This window comes from Limulus polyphemus, unplaced genomic scaffold (assembly GCF_000517525.1).
Source record: "Limulus polyphemus unplaced genomic scaffold, Limulus_polyphemus-2.1.2 Scaffold685, whole genome shotgun sequence".
In the NCBI taxonomy this organism is placed as follows: domain Eukaryota; kingdom Metazoa; phylum Arthropoda; class Merostomata; order Xiphosura; family Limulidae; genus Limulus; species Limulus polyphemus.
This window is the reverse complement of record NW_013666295.1, coordinates 183,871-196,843: the sequence shown is the minus strand read 5'-3', so window position 1 is coordinate 196,843 and position 12,973 is coordinate 183,871. Positions and strand designations below refer to the sequence as shown.

The 12,973-nt window shown below is 30.9% G+C and overlaps 1 protein-coding gene across 1 annotated transcript in view; it reads right to left on the bottom strand.

The window, feature by feature from the left end:
- LOC106459945 (tyrosine-protein phosphatase non-receptor type 4-like) overlaps positions 1–12,973 on the bottom strand; it is a 265,493-nt gene that overhangs the window by 71,754 nt on the left and 180,766 nt on the right. Inside the window, exon 17 of the mRNA XM_013919617.2 lies at positions 9,034–9,127. Within this exon, the coding sequence (XP_013775071.2) occupies positions 9,034–9,127 (94 nt within the window). The remainder of the gene's footprint in view (positions 1–9,033; positions 9,128–12,973) is intronic.

Below are 12,973 nucleotides of genomic sequence, written 5' to 3'. Positions count from 1 at the left end.
TATATATATATATATATATATATATATATATATATATATACACACACACACACACACACACATATAAATATATAAATAAATAGCTCTAGTATTATCAATTACATTAATTGTGGATAGGCAATTAAATGAGCAGTATAAAATAATAATGAACTTAATATAAAACAAACATTACAACAGAACTAAAATTAAACAATTATTTTCCATTATCAGTCCTAGTTGTCAACATTAAGTCACAACGGATAATGTCCATGATAATAGCAACCAAATGCGTTGGGAATATTCCATCTATCAGACAAAATCCAGACGGTGATGTTAAACTAGGAGCAGTTATTGAAAATCAGTTAAGGGTCAAGAGTTGAGTATAACGTCCCAACTCCTACTGACTTTCGCTGTCTGCAGCCAGTTGTGAGAAGACAGTTACCCTAAATACTCACACATAACCTTAAAGTAGAAATAAAACCACCCTAAACATTCTACAAGGTAAAACTCCCAACCTTTTATTTATAAAATGATATTAAACATCCTACCTTAATAGTTCTTAAACTCGCAACCTCCTCCCCTTTTCTTGAAGACTTGTTAAAGTATAATGCAGGTGAGCCGAGACACGCCCACTTACCTGAAGTTAGTCTTTCTGACCCGGTATACCGAACAAAAGTATGAAATATATATTTATAGCATGATATTTGTTTAATGGTTAAGTAATATTTAATTACTTATATTTTATGCTGTATTTATAAAAACAAATTCAAAATGTCATACGTCGTTCTACAATTATGATTGTTCCTCTTTTTGGTGATTGAAATTTAATTCTAATACTTAATGGTTTTGTTTCAAATCAGTATAATCAATGTCAGCATTGTGCTTTGGCAAAATTTAACATTTTATACTAGGGGACCTGTCAACTCAACAGGGAAAGATTTTAATATACTCAAAAAGCATGACAGTGTTCTAATCAGCTAACATATAAACTGAAAATGGCTAAATAGCAATATATATGTATATTTAAAATTATGCAGAGAAGAATGTTAATTTTAGATATTTGCGAAACCCCTCCCCATGAGAGTCGTCTTTAGATTGTGCTGTGCAACAAGACAATCTGAGGAAGAAAAGTCTACATAATCGATTACACCATTACAAAGTAAATAGCACAGATTATAGCAATAAATAAATAACTCAATTGATTATTACTGGGAGGGAGATTGGTTTGTGGGTTTAGATGTTTTATTTTTTTTTATTAATTCTCACTAGCTACAGCTGACACATTTTTGTAAGGTTGTAAAACTGTTGGCTAAACTATGTTAAATAGTTAATATTCTAATGTTTTCTCCAGGATATTTTTGAATACTAAAATGTAATTTTTTTGTCAACCTATATTTCATTTCATGTTTAAAAAGCATAACTACCGAGACAACCTAGTTTAGATTCCGTATCTAGTCACTTTCAGTTCAAATAATCTTTTGTAACCAAGTGCTTCAGTTTCGTATAATGACTCAAACGAACAAATATTTTGAATCAATCCATAAACTACACCGAATGAATAAATAAAAAAAAAAAGGAGCCAGTAAACTGAATCGAACTGTCTACCACTAGTGTTTTGAATTGTTTTGCATAGTTATATGGCGGTCACATAAGGACATACAGCGCATGTGCAAACACTTGGCAAGTTTTCATCATATAGCTAGAACATAAAAGGTAAACATTTTTTGCTTCAAAATGTTCACATTTACAGTAAAATAAGTTTTATATATTCTTTAATAGTCTAAGCATCTCCCACCCCTAAAAAAAGGCCAAGAACCAAAATGCTTATAATTTAAGCACTTTCCGTAGCACCCATGCACACCCTACGTTTTTTCCAAGATATTCACGGCCTGGAATTTGATTTTTAAATTCTAGCACTTTTAAGTACTTTCCAGGGCCTGTGCAAAACCTACAATTAATAATCTGTTCCATGCTCTCAGCTAAAAATTATTATATTACTTACATATATAGTGTTGATTCCGCTTCTATTACACTACTTACCTGTTCAATATAGCCTCCTCTAACAATGATTACATTATTTACATAATAACTGTAATTCCCTCTAACGTTATTTATATTATTAGTGTACTTTTATCCATTAATGATTACATATCTCACATGATTAGTGTAAATTCCAATTCATGATTACATTTATATAATAAGGGTAATTTCCTTTCAGAGTAAGTACATCATTATTTATGTAATTAGTGTAGGTTCACCAGTAATGATGTTATTTTTACATGAGTAGTGTATATTTCGCTGCAGCAGAGAAAGATGTACACTCAAAGCAATAACTTCAAATCAAACAGAAGAAATGCAAGCAATAAGTGATTAATTTTATATTCCGTTTTGATTCACTGTTTGAACAAGCAGTATATACTCCGCTAACAATGTTTGCATTACCTGCTAACAATGATCACCTACGTGATTAGTGTAAATTCCACTAACAAAGAATACACTATTTTACTTGACTAGCGTAGATTACGCTAGGAATGAATTATTCACGAGGATCAGTACAGGTTCTTTTATCGATCATTTATATAATTTGTGTGAAACCTTCTTTGGGTACATTATTTATATTGTCAACAAGAATATCGTTAAGATTACATTATTTTCGTGATTAGTATATATAGCTGTTGTTATATTAATTAAGTAATCCAAATGAAATCAGTTACGCAAAATACAGTACTTACGTGATCCCCACAGAGAAAAAATAACTCCCAAGGAAAGGTTTCAAAAGTCCAGCCTCTTAAAGAACATAAGAGATCCCAAACCTCGATCATGTCCATTTGTTTCCAGTATCAATAGGAACTAATATATCGCATACAGAGGTATTTCAAGGGAGCGTACAGCGTAACACTTTGCGTACAGAACACAATAACGAACAATGCGATTTTACTCAAAAAAACATGAAACCTTATTTTTTTTTAATTCGAAGTAAAATATACGACTGTTTGATGTTTAAAATTATATCTAAGAACCATCACTTGTCGGATTGATGAATAACTAGTGGTTCTTTTTCGAACAAACTAAATTTAAGCTTCATCACCCCAACACTTGCAATGACAACTGAAAATAATAAATCTAAACAATGGACAAGGAGACATAATTATATAAAATATCAGCTATTTTACTATTTCCCATACAGTAGTAAAAGATGTATATTAAAATCGATGACTTCAGCTCAAATAGAACAAATTCAAGCAATAAGAAGTGACAGCTCTAAATCAAAACGAAGAACTGCTTGTAATAGCTTGAGAAATTATTGCTCCAAATCAAGCCGAACTTCTAGAAATAACCTAAGAAACGATAGCTTCAAGACAAACCAAACAATTCCTGGCAATATCTTTAAGAAAAATACAGCTTCAAATTAAACCAAACGATCTCAAGCAATAAAATGATGTCGTAAGTTCAAACCCAACATAACCACTTCAAGCAATAAGAAAAATAACACCTCCAAGTTAAACCAAATAATTTATATTAATAACTTGAGAAATGATGGTTCAAAATCAAACCGAACAACTTCTTGCAATAAGGAGAAATAATAGTTCAAAATAAAACTGAATTAATTTCCAACTGTGTTGAAAAGTTATTTTCGCAACTCGTAAAACATCAAGATAAACATCAGGTGTTTACATTTTTCGTTATATCTAATATAATTTAGATGATATTCTGTACATTAAACTGGCTCTTGCTTCACACAGATTACACTGACAGAGAAATAAAGGAGTTTAGCTATTGCTCAATGACCTACTCCAATGTTTATTTAGTGATAATGTGCGTTCCAGGATGAAGTAATGTGTCAGTGTTGCTAAGCAACCACCTAAAGGAGACGACGAGACAAGGAACCTTTGTGTTGAAAGTTAAAATTAAGAGCTAAGTGTTTTGGCACGAGCTGCATCGAAGGAGAAATAAACAACCAGGAACCTGTTAAAACCATGTACTGCTATATTAAGTTCTCGCTCACGTCATAAAAGGGCATTCTGAAGTAATCCTTATATATGTGACGTCATACAGTGCCGTTATTTTTGGTGCGCACGTGATTTACTGGTACGAAGATCCTTGAAAACTTCTTTTCAACCCCACTCGTGAACCCCCAACATAAACCAGATTTGATTTTCTAGGAATCGTGTTACTTCCACTTCGAATAAAATGGTCAATGTGATTGCCACTTTCAAGTAGTCGTTTCTTGTAGTGTAACAGAGATATTCCTCTTTTTAACATACGCTAGCAGTGTCAGAAAAGGAAACCAACGACACTCAGGTGCCAATTATTAAAAGTCTATATACAGCCAACAATACATACTTACACTCCAAACAAACATACACAACCCTAACGATTTTTTCAATAATCAAAATTTATGTCCGCGTTCCACAAATATTGTCGATACACACAGAAGCCTTGGGTGGCCGTGCTAATGAAAGAGTAACAACGTGAAGTTTGTGAGATTACAAATACCGTTCATATGTGTAGAAGTCCGCCATGTCAATATCTCACAGAAATGTCACGTTTATGAATTTCCAAATACTCTTAATGCGTAAAGAAGTCTTAGGTGACCGTCTTTCACAAATTTGAACGTTTGCAAGACTGCAAATTAAACAGCTTTGACCATCATGACACCACATATAATGTATGAAACTACTACTGTTTTATTGCAACAACGAGCTGCATGTTTTAGTAATCATCAGTTTTTTTTTTTTTTTGCTTGTTGTTAAGCATAAAGGTACACAATAGGCTATCTGTGCTGTGCCCATCACGAGTACCGAAATCCAATTTTTAGCGTTATAAGCCCTCAGGTTTAACGTCGAGCCAACTGGAAGGAGACATGTTTTGTTGAAACAACCAGCTACATGTTTTTGTAATTTCCAATGTTATTATATTGAGAAACAGTTATACAGTTTAGTAATTTCAAATGTTTTATTGAAGCAACCAGCTAAGTTTTAGTGATTTCCACTATTTTATAAAAAAAAGCAGTAAGAGCCATACAAAATATTCTAGCAATAACAGTAGCACCTAAACTATATATATATATATATAAAACGTATTCAAGCATAAAGTCGTCAAGAGAAATTATAAATGACCGCACGTTGCTGAATAAAGCACTAACGAATTCTTCCCCTAAGAATACTTCAACTTTCCTCAGTAAATTACATTACATTAAAAAAAAAAAACACCAAAACTACACGTTTTATTAAAATACCACGACGCATTCCAGCATATTCCAGTTTTATAAGCAATCGGCGCTACAAGTTTTACTAATTTCCAATTAAATTTGAAATAACGTGCTACACGTTTTAGTAATCTCAATTGCTTTTCTAAAACAACCATCGTTACACGTTTTAGTATGTGTCACCACTTTATTGAAAAAAAAAAAAAAGCTACACGTTTTAGTAATTTCCACTGTTTAATTGAAACAATCAGCTTCATAGTTGAGTAACCTCAACCGATATATTGAAAAATGTAAATTTCAGTTATATTAACAACCGGCGCTACATGTTTTAGTAATTTTCCCTGCTTTTTGTCACAAGCTCCTACATGTTAATTTTCACGCTTTTATTGAAATAACATGGTTAGCACAGGTTAATGGGGAAAAAATCCCAGCCCTTTCCAAGATCAAGCTATCATTTTAAAGAACTTAATTTACTGATTTGAACAGCACGTGAACTCCAACATAACTAAATAGCTAATGTTTTATTGTATTTCATAAAAAATGCAATAACAGCTGTACAAAACGTTCTAGCAATAATAGTAGCATCTCAACTATCAAAAAACACTTATTCAAGCACAAAAAAGTCGTTAAAAGAAAGTAAATATGAACATACGTTACTGAACAAAGTACTAACGAATTCTTCGTCATTTAAAATTCTTTTAGTAAATTCAACTTTTCCCAACTTCATTTTAATAACGAATGATAGTCCTGCGTCTGTCTCCCAAATACTCTGCTTTTGCAAGAGCTAAAAACTCTAGAGTAACATCGAAACCAAGTAATATTTATTGAATATTTTATTTCAACTAGTCGGCAAGACAAATCATCTGGCATCTGATTTATATATGCAGTAAAATAATGTAAAAATGGGATTTAAAAATACTACACTGTATATATAAATAGAGTCTCTGAGCATTTTCTTTGGCCTCTCATTGTTCAGTCGAACTGACGAGTTCTAGTATAGAATGAAAAACTTCTTTGACAATGACTTGTGGGAGACAAAAGAGAACTACGATTCTATTTCTACACGCCACTGATTTTGAATTTAAAATGAACAAACTTAGAGGAATGTGGTAAAAAAACATATGCAGTTTACACGATTTTCATCATAAATTTAAGACCTATTGGTTGGTACATGTTTGGCTGCTAAACATATATTATGACAAATCGCCACGCCAACAAAGCAAATATTCACACTCATACTGTTACTGAGACTATTCTCATATTGTTGTTCTGTTCCAAATTTAATCTCTAAGCATTTACATATGCACATAGACACGTCACTCTTCTAGAATGTTAGCATTCCATAAACAACACTATGAGTCTTAGTTGTTTATAGATACTGATTTGTTATGATACTAACATAAACAAAAATTACTTTTTAAACAACACTTTTTGCACTATGTTAGAGGCTAGACATCATGTCTTCTGAGTTTGGAAAAATATTATTTTTATAAAAATCATGTCAATTTGGATAAAAAAAGATTTTTAAATAAGGTAGACTTTTCCTGGTCAAAAGTATCTACTTAAGTGTGTTGCAGAGTTCACTAACAGATATACAGATGTGGAGTACACTTATATTAAAATGATTTTGGAACCTCACTACATTGTACAAGTCCATGTCACCACATTAGGTCATGCTCTATCTGATGACCATAAATCTTGATAGTAGTCCTGCAGCATATTTTCTATTGAAAAAACTCCATCATTAGGCTGTCATGTTCAAAGCACACCACTCCTTTATGCAGGCTTTCCTTTATACAACATATGAGCACAATGGTTTCCCTATGCTAAGTTCCAAAGTCCAATTACACACACACACACAAAATACCTGCTGAATCTAGCAACTTGACCAGAATATCCTTGTGTGGAATAGCATAAATACTTGTTTCATTCTCAAACTGCTTGAAGTAGCGATGGTTGAATGGATATCTTATTGAAGCAACTTGTGTACATGTGACTTGTGCTACTTTATCAGATGGAAATACATTTTAATTATATTATGCACTGTTCCGTGGAATATGTGGATAACTTTTGCCACTGATCTATATACTTGTAGATTCTCTCTCATTACAAAACACCACACTTTGCTTACCATGGCTGGGATATGACTTGTTGCAGTTCTCTTACTGGATGGTCATGGTACACCAAATTGAGCCATATTCTTTCTTTTTTTTTCCAATGTCATTAAGTGCATGTAGTATCCCCATCTAGGAAATTCTAAATCACTAATTTCAACACATCTTTATGAATTGGGTGTATGAATATTTTGTGTGTCAGAAAGTGTTATTACACACACTACTAAAAAGCAGTGATTTTTTTAGTGACATCACAATACCCATGAAATACCAAACAATGTTAAAACGTAGTTTTGTTTCATGCTGTCCCATTTCAACTTTACAATGGCTGTGGTTGTCATGTGACTTGCTGATTTGCATACTCAAAATATAAAGTAGTGCACTCTCAGTACACTACATTTTATATTTGTTTATTTAACAGACAGTCTGGAATATATCAGCAAATAACTAATGCCTGTGGTCTGATAAAAAAAACAAAAATATATCAGTGGCAGTCTTGTTCAACTTAATGATGACTTTATCTGTAGGAATAAATTCTGGAATTCCACAATTTTTACTTTATATGCTGAGTTACATACTTAAAACACAGCACTACATGGAAATAAATTACCTTACTAATAATTATAGAACAAACAAAATAAATAGGATAATTAACCATTGTGTGCTTTAAATGAGTTGAACTTTCTCATTTTATAAAAACTTCATTTTAAGTTTGATTCATTCTTCAAGAGTTTCATATGTTTGAATTGCAAGGATTGGTTCTGCAACTAACCTTTGTGGGTTATACATGGTAAATATAACAGTTTGGATTATAATGTCTGCAAATTCAGCCTTTGTGCTTATACATGGTAAGGATGAGAGTATAGGTCATGGAATCTGCAATTTCAAGCTTTTAGGGTTATACATAGTAAAGATGAGAGTATAGATCACTAGAACTGGGTGATTAGTGGAATTTGCTAATCAATTAATTGTCAGGTTCATTAATTGATTACATTCAACTAACATATTATTCTCAAGAGGTGGGTAAAAAAGCAAAAAATTCATTATTCTAATATGAGTTGACTAAAGACCAAAAAAAAAAAGGTATGATGCTACAAATCAGATTTCGATACCAACAGCAGGCAGAGCATGGATAACCCACTGAACAGCTTTGTGCTTAACAACAAGCAAACATAATGGCAATATTTTAATGACTTGGATAGTTGGAATATCCAAAAAATAATAATAAAGAGAAACCGTAATATCATTTAATTGATTATTTTTGTGGACATTAATCAATTTAATCACAATTTTGATTACTGGATAGTTGGAATAACCAAAAGAGAGAGAAATAATCGGAAACACAAATTGATTATTTTCATGACACTGACCAATTTAACAATAATTTTAATTAATCGATTATTTTATGTGATGCTAATTGACACTCACAGGTAACTGTTTATATCAATTAATCATCCCATTCTATAGGTCATAGTGTCGGCCACTTGAGCTTTTGTTGAAAATACTATGACCCTCTACTTAGGTATTTTATGCTTAAATCATAACATCTTATTGATTGTGTGTCGATGGAGCTAACACAAGTTAAAAAATTTTTTCTTCCTAAAAACATGAAATATCAATGAAAAACCATGACACCAAACTTGTTAAAACAGCCAAAAAATTATTAAAAATTTGTATCTTTTTCTTCATTTGAATTAACATCATTTTATGTAGAAGTTAGCAATGGCTTACCATTAACCCATCAGCAAGGTAAGATGGCAGACTTTCTTCATCCATGTAGCCAATCAGTTTTGGCAAGATGGCAGGAGTAAAGGCAGTGGTTTCACTGAAACAACAAAACTTCTAAAGGTTCTTTGTAACTCATGTTCCTCTAAGTGATTTACTACAATAGTGACATAATAAACTTTATATATATATTATTATAAAAATTTGCTATTGCTCATAATCCTCTGATTTGTAACATTAATGACATAACAATTTTTATATACATAACACTATAATATATAACCGTCACACATCAGAACATCTGTTGTACATTTTTAAAGAAAAAACTATTTTGCCTTTGTAGTTTAAATGTTTAACAAAATGGAAAGGAAGACACATTTTGGCTTATTAGTTCAACTGATGACATGAGTTGTGTTGCACTGTTACATGTGAAACTCAAAGTCTACCTAACACTAAATTAACTTAAAAAAATTATCCTGGTGGTAATAGTTGTATGTGTATATACATATGTTATATATAAAAATAAAATCCAAAACTAACTTGCACTAGAAACTTATATTGGTGGTAGACCGATATTTTTAATGCACCAAATCAAATATGTAGTCAACAATGATTTGGACCACAAAGTTAACCAGTTTGTATTCAGAAGGTTTTATTTGTTAATAGTATATTTAAAGACAGAGATCAACACAACATAGACCACAAAGTTATCCAAATGATATTCACCAGATTTAATTATTCGTGAGAATCAAATCCAAGGAACATAGATTAACATGACATACATCAGAATTTTACACAGCTCCTATTAATAGCTTTTTCTTTGTTATAATCACACCTAAAGAAACAGATGAACACCAACATAAGACTCATAAGTTATCCAGCTAGTATTACCAGATTTGCCTTTGTTAAAATTATATATTCAAGAAACATAAAATAACATAGCATAGACCAAAAAGTTACCCAGCTGTTATTAACAGATTTGTCTTTATTACAATCACACTTAAAAAAACAAACTAACAATGACATAAACTCATAAAGACACCCAGCTGGTATTAACATATTTGACTTTGATACAAGGAGATGTGAGCCAGTGGATGAATTTAGATCTATAATAAATAAATCGGTAGTTGTCCCTATACAGCTAATGATAAGGAACTAAAATGAGTTAACTCACCTTGTTTTGAGTTATTATTTAAGCTTGAGAGATTTTATTAAACAAAAACACACTCTTTAATCATAAGTTCCAAATCTGTATAGCCTGTACCTAAAAACTGTGAAGTTCATTGATGATATTTTGTACAGTAGTTTGACTGTGTGCGTGGAAAGCTGATATACAAGAAAATAGTAAAAAATGATAATTCTAAAGGAAATGCCCATGTGTTCATAGATAAGTACATTAAATGGCATTTGCTTCTATCAATGTAGGGTATAGTATTTATGTGAAAATGCATGGTGTATTATTTATGTGAAAATGTAGGGTGTAGTATTTATGTAAAAATTTTGTGAATTGTTTCTAAAAATTAAATTCTGTTTACCTAATTAAGTAAAGAAGGCATAATACACTATGCAATTAAATACAATAACCTATTCAGTAATATTAAGAGAAAATATTTTTACTCAAAAAATCATGAGTGATGATTTCAAGAAGAGGTTCCAGATACCCATTTTTTTAGATTAAGATGTACACTTTTTAAGAAGAAATATTATAGGTTCTAGTAAATAAGCAACTGATCGGGTTACATTTGTTGCTAAATAGAGAGTTGTTACACTATGTGCTTGAAGCCAGTGAAGATTTCCTTTTAGTTTGTTAATACAGAAAAATCATTAAAACAGAGCTTAATTCTTAAAAATCACTCATTAAATTGTTGAAAAATACTACAATAAAGTTCAACTGAGAATTGTTTTTTAAACCTATCTGCACAGGTGAACGCCTAGAAAATGAACCCAAATATCAACTTTCAAAATTTAACTAAAAATAATAATTCTAACTTTTGTTAGAGAACTGATATTTTGTCATTTCATACCAATTATTTCCTACAATTTGCAAAGAAAAATGAAAACAAAAAAATTCAAACTTGCATTTCTGCACAGCTCCAAGGAATTTCACCAGTAAACACATTTTTCTGTCCATCCCAAAACATAGGATTTTATTTGCTGGAAAATTATTATTCCTTGAAAATACAATAAACCAAGACTTGTTTCTCTCATGAAGGATTTTATTTGCTGGAAAATTATTATTCCTTGAAAATACAATAAATCGAGACTTGTTTTTCTCATGACTTTCCTTCTCTGTCTGAAATTTGTTTTTATCATAGGCCTTAGTTGTTACTCTTTTATAACTTCACCACATATATTGTGAAAAACTACTCATAAAGTACAGCGTCAGGAAAAGTTTAAATACCACTGGATACAGCAGATTATAATTTAATTATGTCAATGAAGAGTGAATAAGGTGGTCAGACAAATAATTAAATAGTTTTGTGTGAAAGTAATTACATGTAGCTCCTGCAGAGAAGAATAACATAATTTAATGTGAAGTTTAGAAGACGTAGGAACAACCCACTGATTTGTGAATTTTGTAGCTTCTTTAGACATTCTTTTCATTTCTAAAAATGTGTTGTGTTTGTATTAAATTATATTTATCTGAAAGGTATGGAATTTGTTCTCTATGATAAAACATCAAGTAAACTAATTAGGTTTAGGTGTCAGCAAAATATTTGATGACTCAAATAATTATTTATCAAATGTTATTGTTAAGATTATAGTATTCAAACAATTTAGGTGAGTAAAATAACTCATTATTTATTGAAAATAAATTATATGTGTTAAACATATAGCGATCTTAACCAAGAATATAGCTAACAAAAATACAATATATATATATATATAAAACAAATATATATATATATATATATACATAAAATATAACTTTGTGAACAACAGTAAAATAAGAATAAAATCTTAGACAGAAAGAAGTATTTTTAATCTTTTTTTTTGAAACAGCATCTGTCAACAAACGTTTGGAAATTTCAGGATGTACAAAATGACAACAAAACTAGGTATTTAGGTATATTAATTTTTTAAAGCTAAAAACATACTATTTAGCAAGATTTTTACTAAGATTCATGCAATTTGGTTAACTATTTCTATTGTGAGATCAAAGTAAATCAACATATATCAGTGACACTGGAAAAACTACATACTAACACCATTCTGTTGATGGGTTATTTACTCATATATATATATGATACAGTACCTGCAAAGTTACCTACCTATCTACATTGTAGTCTTGGGTGACATTTTATAAGGTCTCCTCCTTCTTGGCCTTAGTATAGGGACTTTGGTGTTTCAAAGTAGTCATGGGTAATTTCTCCCTAAAATTTTTTTTTTTTTTTTTTTTTTTATTATTATTATTATTATTATTATAATAATACAAAGTGAATTGTGAGGAGGTTAACTAAATGTGACTTATCAGTTTTGTTTCAAAGTGTGTGGCAGTTTCAGTACTGCAAAACAAGCTTTGCTCACTACAGCTAATCAGCAAAAAGTATTTACAAAGAAATTGGATAACCACTGGACATAATCATTCAACTTAAATGCTTCATTTGTGGCAGAAAATATATGCTACATTCATGTATGAATATCTCTAGACTCGCTCTAAAGCAGCCAAACTAGATTTGCAGATGCCTGTGGTTTAAAGTGCCAACAATATGTTGTTTTTAATTATTTTTTAACAATTGCTTCACAGCTATAAATTGTTAAGGGTGCATAATCACATTTCTCTGTTGAAGCAAACGAATGGAATGGCCTCGGCCAAAGAGGCACCCAGCCTTGAATAAAAGACTACTACAGTGTCAAAACTAAATGTCATATAACTGTACATATACATTAACACTTAGGAATTTCCTACAGAAATATTAATTTTTTAATCATCTTCCCCTACCTT